Source organism: Centruroides sculpturatus, unplaced genomic scaffold (genome assembly GCF_000671375.1).
Source record: "Centruroides sculpturatus isolate CEXI.00-Female unplaced genomic scaffold, Cexi_2.0 scaffold1109, whole genome shotgun sequence".
NCBI classification, from domain to species: Eukaryota; Metazoa; Arthropoda; class Arachnida; order Scorpiones; family Buthidae; genus Centruroides; species Centruroides sculpturatus.
The window spans coordinates 267,808-283,171 of record NW_019385423.1 but is presented as its reverse complement, the minus strand read 5'-3'; the positions used below and the strand labels follow the sequence as shown (position 1 = coordinate 283,171).

The 15,364-nt window shown below is 29.4% G+C and overlaps 1 protein-coding gene across 2 annotated transcripts in view; it reads left to right on the top strand.

The window, feature by feature from the left end:
* The first annotated feature begins 1,137 nt into the window (after window positions 1-1,137).
* The window catches only part of LOC111638837 (ras-related protein Rap-2c-like), a 26,387-nt gene continuing 12,160 nt past the window's right edge, over window positions 1,138-15,364 (top strand). Inside the window, exons 1-2 of one of the 2 annotated variants that reach the window (XM_023384592.1) lie at window positions 1,138-1,533; window positions 1,655-2,245. In XM_023384592.1, coding sequence (XP_023240360.1) covers window positions 1,695-2,240 — 546 coding nt within the window. In that variant the 5' untranslated portion in view covers window positions 1,138-1,533; window positions 1,655-1,694 and the 3' untranslated portion in view covers window positions 2,241-2,245. Of the gene's footprint in view, window positions 1,534-1,617; window positions 2,246-15,364 lie in introns of both variants that reach the window. The other variant, XM_023384591.1, reaches the window with a different exon arrangement.

Here is a 15,364-nt window from a genome sequence, read left to right as displayed (position 1 = left end):
TTTTTTTTTTTTTTTTTTTTTTTTTTTTTTTTTTTTTTTTTTTTTTTTTTTTTTTTTTTTTTTTTTTTTTTTTTTTTTTTTTTTTTTTTTTTTTTTTTTTTTTTTTTTTTTTTTTTTTTTTTTTTTTTTTTTTTTTTTTTTTTTTTTTTTTTTTTTTTTTTTTTTTTTTTTTTTTTTTTTTTTTTTTTTTTTTTTTTTTTTTTTTTTTTTTTTTTTTTTTTTTTTTTTTTTTTTTTTTTTTTTTTTTTTTTTTTTTTTTTTTTTTTTTTTTTTTTTTTTTTTTTTTTTTTTTTTTTTTTTTTTTTTTTTTTTTTTTTTTTTTTTTTTTTTTTTTTTTTTTTTTTTTTTTTTTTTTTTTTTTTTTTTTTTTTTTTTTTTTTTTTTTTTTTTTTTTTTTTTTTTTTTTTTTTTTTTTTTTTTTTTTTTTTTTTTTTTTTTTTTTTTTTTTTTTTTTTTTTTTTTTTTTTTTTTTTTTTTTTTTTTTTTTTTTTTTTTTTTTTTTTTTTTTTTTTTTTTTTTTTTTTTTTTTTTTTTTTTTTTTTTTTTTTTTTTTTTTTTTTTTTTTTTTTTTTTTTTTTTTTTTTTTTTTTTTTTTTTTTTTTGTTTTATTTCGGAGGAAATTCCGTATTCTCGTCATTTTCGGTTTCCTTTTCTCGCCATCTCGCTGGGTTACATTCAAACTTTAAAAATGGATGCGGGTTCGACGACCGTTTCCGGTTAGCCGATGACCGGAAGCGAGTGGCTCGTTTTACAGATCGATACGGAAAAAAGGAAAGAAAAATTTATAATGGATAAGTTTAATTAAAGTCGGAAAAATGTACGAAAAGTGTCAACGTTTCCCGGGGCAAGTGGGTGACCTTATCGTCGACGCGCGTGCATCGACGGCGACGTTTTTCCTTTCCGCGAAAAATGACTAAACGGCTTATCCGTATATATCCTGACCGCGACTTTAGGAATTTAAAAGAGGAAAAAACAAAACAAAAAACAAAAAACTGAATAATTAAATCGTTTCTCGTGGCGTTAATCGATACCCAGTCCGTTATTTACTGCGTATTGACAAATGCGTGCGGCGACCACGTGACGGGAAGTTACGTCATCCGGATTCCCGAAATGGAAAAAAAGTCGTAATACTTCTTTCTCATTTTATCATAAAATTACTTCTGTCGTCGAGTAAAGAAATAATAAAATCATCGTCGACGAATTTAAGGCGAGGTAAATTTTTGCCAAACGACATATCAGTCAGAAGCACTTCCTATTATCTGCTGTTGGGTTGGTCGCCTTTAGTCTCCGCAAGAAAAGATGGATTTAAGTGTTCGTAGAAGAATTTTAAGTATTTTATCGTGTTGACGTTAAGTCTCTTAGTCTCTGTTAATGATTTGAACTTAGAATTATCGCGGTAGTGGCAAGTTTTTTTAGGAAAAAACGTTATGAAATGATTTGATATTAGGCCTAGCTGCTGACTGACTAATCTTGCTTTGGGTTGGGATTTGTTATTTTTCAACGACCTCAAAACTTGGCCTTCGACTCGTATTCGTGAGTATTTGACGAGATAATTCGTAAATTTATTTAATTTTCTCGTTTTATAATAGATTTTTTTACACGGATTTAATAATCTAGAATCCGTTTTCTTGTGGTGCGTGTGTGTGTGTCAAAGGAAGGTAATAATCCCCCTAGCGGCGCCCTCGGAAACCGAGATGAGAGAGTTTAAAGTGGTGGTCCTGGGAAGCGGAGGAGTGGGCAAGAGCGCCCTGACGGTCCAGTTCGTCTCCGGCATGTTCATGGAGAAGTACGACCCCACCATAGAGGACTTCTACCGCAAGGAGATAGAGGTGGATTCGGCGCCCTGCGTCTTGGAGATACTGGATACCGCGGGTACCGAACAGTTCGCCTCCATGAGAGATCTCTACATCAAGAACGGCCAGGGTTTCGTGGTCGTCTACAGCATCACGAATCACCAGACGTTCCAGGACATCAAAAACATGAAGGAACAGATCATGCGTGTGAAGAACACGGATCGCGTGCCGATTTTACTAGTCGGAAACAAGATGGATCTGGACAATCTGAGAGAGGTCACCCCCGTGGAAGGAATGGGGTTGGCACAGTTGTGGGGCTGCCCGTTTATGGAATCTTCTGCCAAAAATAAGTGCAATGTTAACGAGGTTTTTGCCGAAATAGTCCGAGAAATGAATTACACACCGACTAAAGAAAAACAGAATTACTGCTGCTGTTCGGTTCTCTGATAACGGTAAGTGTTATATTGCAGTTTTTATTTTTTGATATAAAATCGTACGATAATAAGAAACTCGTTTAAAAAAAAAATGAAGTCTGCAACTCGTGTACCGAGTGTCGTTTTTAAATTTATTATTTATTCCGATTTATTCGGTTAATATAAATAGAAGAATTATAAAATCAACGAGAAAGATATCGACAAGAAAGTTTTTGCTCGATTGTTCTTGAAATTATTAATTCATTCAGATATGATAATGTAATTTTGATATTTCAAAACAGCCTACGTGATGAGATTGCAGTTTTCTAAAACATTTATCTTACTTAAATGAAGAATGAGAATGATAAACAAAATACAAATATGTCAGTCTTTAGCTTTTTAAGAGATAAGGACTGAAGATGAATCATAACATGATTGATGCAAGGCTGAAATAGACTCAACATAACCTATGCTTTATGATAATTTTCTTTAGATTGGAATTGTTCAATTATCTAATTGTTTTGCATAAAGTAAGGGGGGAAAAAAGAATATATAAATAAACAATTAAACATAGAAAATGGCAGAAAAACAAACAAATAAAATTGTTAGAAAATAGTTCTTTGTACTGTTTGTAAGGGTAAGATAATGAATGAATCACTACAATCGTAAACAATGAGTTAATGTTTCCTTGCTACATAAAAAAACAAATGAAATCATCTACAAAGCGTATAACCTTTACAGATGCATTTTATTTATATATAAAAGTAAATGTTGATGAGCCATCAGTAAGAACTGATTAATCTGATAAGAGTCTTTTAACAAATAAATCATAATTGCCCATGATTTTATTATGTGCTAATTATGACATTTTAAAACTTTTATTATTATTTAAAGTTCTTAATTAACGTATCATTAGTTCATTACTGCTACTTATTAGGTTGTTTGTTCTAGTGTAGTTAGTTACATACATAAAAAAAAGGGGAGAGGAAAAAACTAATTTTTACATCTAATTATAATATTTGTTAAGTCTTTTAAGTATTTGATTAATTTTAATAATATATAAATTTTGCTCATAATTTTAGCATTTATAAATTATTATATTATAAAATATATTAATTAAGTTAATGTTGAAATTTATGATTCTAGAATGCACTATTTGTTATGTCTGTCAGGCTTGAATTAGAATGTATAGAGTGGGGATCTCTAACCTGTGGCTAAAAGGTCAAATATGGCTCCTGAAGCATATTTATCCAGTCCTCACGGCTCATTTTATCATAAACATTCGAACTAGCTCACTATAAACTTTTGAAAAGCTAACTAGAATTTATGAACCTTCCTGTAAATGATTTTTATAAAAACCTATTTAAAGAAGAGCTCTTGTTAAATGTTTACAAATCTCCTCCAGAGGAGAATATTAAGTCTTAAGTAGTTTTATGTAACTTTGTGAACAAACTTTTACAAAATATAATACGGTATATAAAATCAAAATATTGAACGTCACCATTCAATGAATATCTAAACAAGATTTTAATAATGTGTACTACAAAATATATTCCTAATTTTGATGACTATCTTTTGAAAAAGAAGTTGCATTGATTTATGTTGTTATTCAGAATTTTAAAAAGTCTTAATCTTTGACTATTTGTTTTATATATTACCCCAAGCTTTCTTTCATGGGGCACCTGGCTCTTATGAAAATCCTTGGTATAGATATTAGATATTAAATACAGTGGATCCTCATATAATGCATTATACTAGTCAATATTCATAAAATGTGTTTCTAAATTATTGGCTGTTCTGCTGTTAGATCACACTCAAAGTTTACATAACGTACAGTACATAACACATGGTTTGTATCAATATAATGCAGTTTTCTCGTTACAACTATTATTTGGTGTGGGCCTAATAAACCAAAATTTGTTCTATTTTATCGAGTTGATATCTATAATTTGGAACGTATTGCCTGTATTGTACAGGGGTTCACTTTATTACATTTGGTAGATATTTGAGAATTGTTTTTTTCTTAACAGTTTATGAAAACATTCAAAATTTAATATTTCTCATTGTAAATGTTCTATATTTTATAACGGATCATAATTGAAGTTGTCAGTTGTAAATTTTTCATATTAAAATTATACACAATATATAGGAAATGCCATATTCAAGTATAGGCTAACATTTGATCTGTTGCAAATGAAAGTGGTTTAAATCTATTTTTAAATCAAGATATTTAAAGGATTACATTTGTATTGATTCAAGAATATCAGTAACTGGTAATATGTTGATATTATGTTTTTTTGTCTTATGCTTTATAAAAAGATTGCATAGAATTCTAATTAATGTCATCATTAACTCAATTTTTTTTTAATGAATTTAAACTACTTTCATTTGCAATGGCTCATTTATTTTGTTACCTTATAAAAACATGAAGGTAAAAGTTAAAAAGTTCAAATCAGTATATAGAATGTATTTTAAAAAAATTATACTCAAAATGTCATACATCATACTGTATAAATTAAAAGAAAATTGTATTGACTAGAACAGAGGTGGTGAACCTATGTTACGCGTGCCCAAGGTGGCACGTAAGGAGAAATTATCTGGCACGTAATGTCTTTTTCACTCATCTTTTTTGTTTATCACCTGATAATCCTTTTTTCAATCAGCTTTTTTACATTTATTCTAATTAAAGCGTATTCGTTTAATTTCTTTAAATATCGTTATTCGAAGTCTGAAACTTTGGCACGCATAAACATCTTTAAAGCTAAGTATGCTTACAATATGGCACACAAACACAAAAAGGTTTGCCATCCCTGGCCTAGAACGATATACTAAGCCAAATGATTGCTGTTAATAATAGGAATATTATTATGCTATGTTTAATAATTAGATGCTAAGTAATTTGGCACTACAGGTAGACGTTAGGTGCTCCAGGCTAGTTCTTTTCTTTTAGATTTTTCTAAATTATTATAATTATTAATTTAGTTAAGAGATGGCACCTAACATCTACCTCTAGTACCAAATTACTTAGTATCTAATTATTAAATATAGCATAGCCTGATTATTAACGGTGATTGTTTTGGCTTAGTATCAAAACATAAGGGATGATGTTATATGTTAGAACAATATCTTTTTAATATAGCTTTGAAGAAATTTTCATTTTAAAAGATTAAAGTAATTACTATTTCAATGACAACATTGAATTTTTTTAAATTTTAGATGATTTCAAATTGTTGTGATATTGTGAAATCTGTTCAATATATCAATTTAATTATTTCAATAAGTTTTTCAATGATTATAAGAAATGAAAGATGAAATCAGTATTTACAATGCATATAATGAAGTTTTCACTTTCAAAAAATTAACTACATAAAATTAAATATAGTAAAACCTCTCTTATCTGGCCACTTTTGAGGTATACAATTTCTTGTTACAAAGTTTAATTTGATTTAAAGTACTTTAAACAATGCATTGAATTTAGGAACACAGGATTTTCCTGTCTGTTGGCCATGTAAATGGGGATAAACATCATTTTAGGATGCTTCTGTCTTGGCTACTCAAGCGAGATGGCTGGTGACCACCAAGATAGAGTTTGATTTATATTTCAGTTCTACAAGGAAATTTCATGGGTGGCCACAAAGTGAGATTTTACTGTAATTATGGAAATATATAATATCAGATGTTTAAATTCTTGTCTTACCATTGATTAAGTTTTTTAATGTTATTTATATTTATTTAATCTTCATATACTAGATGATTGTAATTAAAGTACTTTTATTCAGTGCTATCTGGAGAGTGATTTATTAGTCCAAATCTGGTATAGTGAATTTTTATGATAAGTAAAAGACATTTTTGTAAAAAAGAATTAGGAATGAAACTTTCCACTATGGCAATTTTGAGCCATACAGAGAGAGATATTAGTGATACAAGGGATACTGTAATGTGGTTCCTATTCTGGTGTAAAGTCTGAAGGTCATGAACAATGTGTTCGATGGCCAATTCCTTTGTTCTGCTTCTCATGTGCAATGTGATAATGTCTTTTATGGCTGCTAGATTTGTAGCATGTCGTTGATAAACTATACTTTTAAGTGTCCCCACAATGAAAAATCTAGAAAACAAAGTAGCCAGATTGTAGGAAGTGTATGACTAATCACTTATCAGTGCAGAGACTACTGTATAATATGTTCAGTTACGAAGATGATTTATCTTGCATGTCAATGGTTGACTCAAGGCATTGTAGTTGCAGTATAACAAAAGTGTTGAGCATCTCTCAGTATTTCTGTGCCATTGCAAAACATGTCACAGGTCCCTTTGGACCTGTGACATGTTTTGGACCATGCTTTTTTTGAATCTGTTGAAAAACATGGTTTTTCCATGACCTACATATGACAATTAGAGGTGTTTACTGTTCCACTGAGGTGAAAATGACCCTTGTTGCCCCAAGGATCTTCCACAACCTTGACATATCCTTGGTGTAAATTTTTACAACACAAAATGCTAAAGTACAGTTGCAGCATTACCATTGTTTTCCATTATCAGAATATTATCATTGCCAGGAAATGCATTTATGAAGTTGTTTTAAAACCATTTCAAAACAAATGAAGCTGTGTTATAAAACAAGGTAATCATTATCATAGTGATCAGAGTGACATTCAATAGCTGTAGCCATTTTTACACTCAAAACTTTTAACTGCAACATGTTTGTGTACTTATGCAAAAGAAATTGCTTGTTTATTGTTTTTGGTGTCAAAGGCAATGTATTGTGTTAATTTTTTAAATGGAAATTCCTTTTGCGTGTCTTGAAATGTTACCATACCAGATTTGGTTGCATTTGGACTGTTAAATGTATTTCTAGACAGTGTTGAGTAGGGGTACTTTAATTATGATCACTTGGTGTGTATGTATATACAGTTGTGATGACATATAATGAGATTGGTTATTATGAATTATCAGTTAACAAGAACTCTTTTCTATCTCATTGAATCTCTGATTTTAAACTTATGCTAAAACGTTTAGATGTTACGAAGTACGGTCCCTGGCAAAAAGTATTTGAAGATGATATAGAAAATAAAATTATTTAGTTTGAGCTTTTGAGTTCATTTTACAAGAAAATAAAAGTGTAATGTTCAAAACAAAAATATGCATTTTATTCATTGGGTTATTACGTGTTTATCACTTTAATTTCAAATGAACCATTTTTCCAAAAAAAATTTTTTTTACATAAGGCAGTATTGGGAAAAGTTTTTGAACATACAGGAAGTTGGAAAAAAGTATCTAAATCAGTGTTTCTCAACCTTTTCAGAATCATCAGCCCCTTTATAAGTATTGAATCATAATATCGCACCATTCTCTTTAATTAAAATTTATCAAATATTATTTTATGTCTTACATTTTATATTTTATGTTGTATGTTATATTTAAAAAATCATACATTATTTTTATTTATCAAAATACAAATTTCATAAAAATAACTTACAACTCTAAAATAGACATCTAAAGATAAATAATTATTAACATGGTCTTCATAGCTGATGAAGTTGAGTCAACTTGTTTATATTTAGACAACAAATAACAACTGAAGAACAGTGCTAAGTTTTTTTTCTATGAGATAAGAAGTTGTAAATATCATAATTAGCAATTTGATTTCATTCCATAGCATTTAAACTCATTTCTATTTTTTACACAAAATCTTTCATATTGTTTTGCATGTATAAAGTTTTGGCTTTGACATTGTTTTACATGTCGATTGACTTTTCTTGCAAATGTGTGGGATCGTATTTACATTAAAAGTATTAAAGAACGTAGAGGTCAATATAATATAAAACACCAAGAAAATCACATTTGGCCGAATACCTAAAAACAGGAGTAAGAAATAACAAAAACACAGTAAATTAATCATTTTGGTATTTACATTTAATGTTATCAGGTTAGTGTTGTTTGTTTATATTTATTTATAACTTATAACATTCACAAAATAAAAAAGAAAATAATATTAGTCACATGTATTCACAATTTATAATTACAAAGATCAGCACATGTACACACCTATTCGTTCGAGAATCGTCGCACATCTGACCCTGCCTATCCTTTTTAAGCATTCGTCTTTGCTCTTCCCTTTCTCTTTCCTCTATCACTTTAGTCCACGTATGCCTATGCATACATCATAATATGTGCTCACGATACTTTCGATTTGTCACTTTTTCGTCGTAGAGTTCCCATTTTACAATTACGTGACTCATAGCCTGGTGATAACAGAGAAAAGAGACAAATAGGATGTTGGTATAAGTCGGAGTTATGATTTCACAGATTGAAGACAGCTTGATAGCCCGAACGGCCCCAGGCTTTCGCCCGTTCACGCTAAGTGACTTTCATTACAAGCATTTAGCTTTCCGAAGTGTATGACAACATTGACGGCCGCGAATTCCATGCCAATAAGCTGCCTCAACTTGTTTGATTATGTTATCAAGTCAATTTCATATTTATTTTCACATTTTTACTTCATGGTCCTTCTCTGTTCTTTTTCCATTATTTACACATGTAGGTCATTTCATTGTTATCCACATTTGATATCATCATTTATCACATACTGCCATGACGCTCTTGTCTGTCCACTACAACTGTCAAGAATTAACGCGATTGGCAAAGCATAGTGACAGTGGGCTAATAGAGAGCAGGGTTTTTGCCATAATGCGGTTTGTGTGCCAATTTTCGTACGTGCGTTAATCAAGCCGAATATTTGGGCTGAGGCCGAATCTACTATTTGTTGCAACACTAGTAATTGCCATTATATAGTGTGGCTTTTAGTTACTAGAGACCCCCTTATAGCTGAGCCAAATTGCAAAAATGAAAAGTTATTCATTCATTGCTGAATCACCCAGCAAACTTCTAATTCACTCCAAAATTTAAATTAGAGCTTCTTGCCCTTAAAACACAATAAATGGGTGATATCATCCATGTGGAGAAATGCTGGTCGAAATTTAAGATTTTAATTTCAATGGAAGACACCATTAGCTTTATGAGGTTTGTTTGCATCATTTTCTAAGTGAACACTGATATTTTACCCTGTCTTTGCTTAAATAATGATCTTGGTTAAAGAATTTAGATAATGATGTGAGAAAACAAATTATAAAGCTGTTACAAGATGGCAAAAAACCAAACAAGTTGCAATGTTTGTTGGTGTGTTGTTAAGAACTGTGAATTGTACTTAGAAAAAGTTTAAAGACATAAGAGACATAAAAAATCATATCAGAAGTGGTTGTCATTAAAAACCAGCAAGGCTAGAGATTACATATTGAAAAAAAATGTTTAAAAAAATCGAAAAATGTCTTTCAAACAATTAAATGTGTAATGGAAGAAAAATAAACCAAATGTTTGTGACAGAACAGTAAAAAAAATAGACTGAATGACATGGGCTTTTCATTTTGTAAAGCCAAAACAAAATCCTTTCTGATGAAGAAACAAAAAAACAACTGTTCAAAATGGTCAAGACAGTACAAAAATCAGACTGTAGAAGACTGGGAAAGGTTATTTTTTTCAGATGAGCATTGTGTGTGTGTTTGGTATATGCAGGATGATGCAGGAAAATTCATTTGGAGATATGCAGAGGAGAAATTTAAGGAAGACTACCTGTTTAGGAATACCAAGTTTCCGACAAGTTTAATGATTTGGGGCTGCATGTCAGCTATTGGATCTGGAAAATGAGGCTGTAACAACAGAAGAGTATGAGGAACTTTTAGAATTGTTTCTGATTCCAACAATCAAAGATCACTTTGATGATACTGTTGATTTTCAGGATGATGATGCTACATGCCATTGAGCCAATGAATAAAAGAATTTTTGAAGTCAAAGAGCATTAAAACATTCATCTTGTCTGCAAAAAGCTCATATTTAAATCGTATTGAAAATTTACATGCAAAGTTGGAAATGCTGGTTGATGAAAGGACATCAGCTAATAAAGATAAACTTAAAGAAACCATTAAAATTAGCTGGAATAAAACTTCAGAAACCTGCAATAAATTAATTTTGAGAATACAAAGATGCTAAAAGCTGTAATAAGATCAAGAGGAAGACCAACAAAATAGACTTTCAGAATGTTACTTTTTGTTGTGGAATTTCTTGATTTTAAGGCAATTATATACAGATGCACAATGTGGCCAATTTTTGCAGAAATTTCTAGTAAAGAAAGGCCTCTGATTTCAACTTCAAAATAATAGTCACTCTACTTGTAAAAGTATATTTTTCTTGTGGCAATCTATGCAGCTAGTCTGCTCTGTTTTCTGTAATATTTAATGCTAATCTTTATTCCTAATTTGACTATGCATGGAAATTTTACTTTTTGAAATGTTTTTTTCTTATTTGAAGTGTGTGTATATTTCTGAGACAGATAATTCCTGTACTTTTTAATAATTTATTTTTTTTGGTGATTTGCAAAGTTGTATATATAAAATATTCAATAATAAAATGTCATCATACAAATTATAATGAAAAATTTTTTATTTGTCATCATTATTCTTATTATTATTATTATTTATGGCATACTTTATGTCTGTATAGTAACACTTCCAACTAAAGGTGCCGTACGGAAAAACAAACGTTTAATTTTAAGTAGTTTAGTACTAGAGGCAGGCTTAGGCACCATCTCTTGCTAAATTTAATAATTATTATTATTTCTTCTTTGTTTTTGATTTCACTCTTTTTTTTGTTTTATCATTTTTGAACTATAATTTGAATTTTTTTCTATACTTATTCACCTACTGAAACATTCTGTATTCAAAATTCCTAGCCAACATTTCTTTTTGGGTGTTCTGTTATTTTATTGATTTAGGACAATAATCTGTCACCACATCAGTTCCGACAATGCCGGGTTAACAGAATGTCACTGTAGTTGAGTTTGTGTTAATTAACTTAATGAAATTTAGATATTTGTAAAAGCCATTAGGGAATGTTTTGTCTGTTCCCTTTAAAACCATACATAAACAGGTATACCTCGAGTTACGTCATTCTCGATTATATGTCATTTGTCAAAAAAGTATATGGAAAAATAAAAATCAAGTTTAAGTCATTTTATTTGACTTTGCGTTCATCCGCCACAAATATTAAAGTCATAATATCACTAGAAAAGCGTTTAAAGAACATAAAATCATATTAAAATATGTACATTTACAAGTATGTACTGTACTTACAGTACATGTATTCATAAATTTAGATTACTTTTTTCTGTACTATATTAAAAACTGAAATTTATTTGTTTGTAAGCTTAAAATAGATTTTTATTAACGATATATTATTAAAAATGAATTAATAAATAAAATATAGAACTGGGAATGGTAATTTGTGGTTTAGCCTAGTGACAAGTAGATTCAGAGACAAGTAAATTTGACTTACGTCCCCTCTCCTGGAACCAATTACCGACGTAAGGTGAGGTATACCTGGATTTCCTTTATGCTGGTTCTCCTCTTAGCGTGATTGCATCACCATCACCCAATGATTCATAAAGTGATGCAATCACTATTTTACATGCCTTTACATTTCATACAAAATGGAAGGCAGTTTGCAATAAAATATGGGAATTATTTTAAAATGGCAGCAAAACTTTTAACTTTATTTTGTATTTAATTTTTTAATCTAATATTTGCTATTTTTTTGCATCTTTTCAAAATTTTCACACTATATTGTATGTAGTGCTAAGGATGACGCGTAAAAATATGATGTTTCTAACCAGAGGGCAATTTTATTGTGCATGAGCAGTAACTAAGGCAATTGAATCGCTTCAGAATTGTACTAAGTGGAGAACCAGCATTAGATGGTTGAAGAATTTGGGTCTCCTTGGACTTAGTTATTTCGTTTCTAGTAATTACTCTACAGACTTGTTCTTTGTGTGTCAACCAGTTTCATTTAACTGGAATGATATCGGTTAGTATTTTTGTGTCCTTTTGTGAACTTTAATAGAAACAGCTTGTCCAGTTGTTTATCATTTTGGTCAAAGCATGGCCAGTTCTAGGGTATATGGCACACCTAGGCCTGTTTGGTTTTCAGCATCTAACGATTTAAATTTGTTTTTAAAATTAATAAATATGATGTCTTTTTGAGTATGGTTTTTTTTTTTGGGGGGACGCTTTTTGTACCAATAACACTACTACTATTTAGTCCTCTTTAATACTATTATTTTTTTTACAATATTGACACCCCATCCCCCAAAGCTATTGTGCCTCTAGGCTGCCTCTTGTACCTAAGCCTAGAGGCTGTCTGGGTGAAAGAAAGTAATAGGTTAGAGATAATGCTGTTTGCTAATGGATAAACAAAGTGTTTTTCCAAAAAACAATATAAACAGGAAGTGTTGGTTTAAAATACAGCCAGATAACAAGCTATATTTTATGTCATATTGTTAACTAAACAAAAACACACCTCGTCACTAAACGCGCTATATTATAAAGCTACACACCAACCAATGCCGAATATTATCAGGCTAGAAAACAGCTATAATATTAATAATTTATAAGACAATTTGGCACTAGAGTTATGCGTTAGGTGCTATCTCTTGATAAATTTAATAATTTTAATTTTTAATTAAATAATTTAATTAATTTAGAACTACTGGAAGAAAAGAATTGGCCCGGAGCCTAACTGTAGTGCCAAATTGTCTTATAAATTATTAATATTATAGCCATTTCTAGCCCGATAATATTCGGTATTGGTTGGTGTATAGCAAAAACACACTTTAGCTATCTGTAAAATAGTTTTAGATTAAGGCTTGCTACTGTAATGAAACAATAACAATATCAAGAACAGGATTTTTGGCCATGTCTTCTTTGTTTCTTCCTTTTTGATAAACTATTGCAAACTAATTTATTTTGCATAATTTCAAATTAAAATATCAATTTTAAATAATTATTTCAGATAAATGTTTTATACAATATATATTTTATTATTACTATTATTATTGTTGGCGACACATTAATTTTGTTATTTCAACTATGAAAACAATGGATATTCTGGAAAAAAAAAAAAATTTAAATTAAAGCAGCATATACCTATCAATAAACAAAAATATTGCACATTTGATTTGTCATTTGGAAATGTGCTTCTGCCTTGAGGTCCACCACATTTAACTTGTGGCAGACCTTGAGGAAAAGTTGAACCGATTTGATACTGCGATAATGATGTATTGAAAAAAAATTCTGTTACGAAAAGTATAAATTTTCATCTGTTATAAAAAAATTAGGATTTATGTTTTGCCAAATTTACTGAACTATCTTCATATGAAACAAATTAAATTTGTATACTTTCTTTACAGTTTCTCTACTAATATTAAATTGTATATAATTCAATAAGAATAAAAATTTCGGACAGCTGCTGCACACTTAAAGAATTTCATGTCTGTATTATTTTTTAAAATCCTGTTTCATATTAAAATAAGATGGATGAGATGTATATTGTATGTGATAGAACAAACTAAAGTAAATTTGGTGTTAAAGTAAGGTTAAAACTTGAAAAAGATAAGAATGTTACTCACTAAGATTTACAATAGCTGAAACAGGAGACAACTGTCTCTTGGTGTTACTTTAATGAATAAAAACACACAATGACAACAAAAAGCAAGCGCTTTCAATAAATAAATTTACAATTGTCTAGCACAAGATATAACTGAAATACAAATAAGTACAAACTTTCTAGAATATCGATAAGAACATTAAACAAATTTCTTCTTTTTTTTATTTGTTTTGTGTGTTTGTTTTTTTATTCATTAAAAAGTGACATTTAAAAGACAGTTGTCTTCTGGTTTATGTATAGATTAAATTAAACTTTAATATAAATAAATGATTATTTTTATAATTCTGTTTTAATTAATCATATTTTAACACCAAAAATAGCCGATTTTTATTTTTGCTGTATTTCAGTTATAATCTGTTTGCAGCATAATATAAAATATTTCCATTGTTATAAAAAATACTGGCATTTTGCATTTTTCTAATAATAATTTAACTATAAGCATATCTGTTTTTTGTTTGTGGAGGTTTCAGATTACTTTAAATATATTATAATTAACATTTTGATAATCGGAATGATCTTGTTGTTTCGAATTACATAAACAAAATTATGGAATTACAAGATTATTTTTCACAACTTAATTTCATTAAATATTAATAACCAAATTTTTAAACAAAAATAGAAAATATATGTGGCTTAATGTTATAAGTTTTTGTGCTGCTTATAAAAGCTATTTGTTGCGTTTAGGATGTTTAATTTGTCACAAGTTATCAACACAAGTAGTGAGACTGTTTTCATTTCCAAATAGACGTAGTCATTTATTAACTGTATCTATTCAGAAACGAGATATAATTGAGTAAATCATTGTTTGTTTTTAATATCTGTTAGTTACTTAAAGTGAGGAAAGTATAAATTTATTGTTTGTAAATTTTGTTGATTGGTAAGTAGACCGTTAAACAGCAGTAATCTTGACATGTTCATCTTTGGTATTTATGTTCAAAAGTTGAAACACTACATCTTTTTTTGAGGAGTCAATTCTGTTTGTCAAGCTTTTTCTGATTTTTCGTGACTCATCTATATATATAAAAATGAATGTGTGTGTCCTTCATGCATTATCACACGGTTTATCCGATTGCCGTGAAATTTTGAGAAGTTGTTTAATATACTCCTGTGAAGGTTTCTGGCTTAGTACGATTGCCATGAAGCTTTGGGAAGTTTTTTAATACACTCCCGCGAAGGTTTCTGGCATTTATCCTATGATAGATGCCGCTCATTTACATGAGCATTCGAGCAGTGTGTGTTTGATCGATTTCAAATTGTGAAGACCATTTCCCCCTTCAAAAAATATCTCTATATATGCATTTGTGAACTGTTATTTACGATATTTGTAATAATTTTTGTTTAATCACTTTATTTCAACTTTTTTTTCGTATTCACTTGAACTTCGTTAAAACCTTAACTGTACCCCGAACAACAACCAAAGTTGTAAGAGGAAATTTGCCTATTTTACCAATCTAGGGATCCCCCTTTTCCAATTTTTAATATCAACTCAAAATAATTGAAAAAGACAAATTACAATAAAACGGTTTATTATCCAACTATCAGAAATTTCACAACATGCCAAGGAAGAGAGGAAGGAGCAATTAAATAATTAAAATTATAAAGGATTAAAAA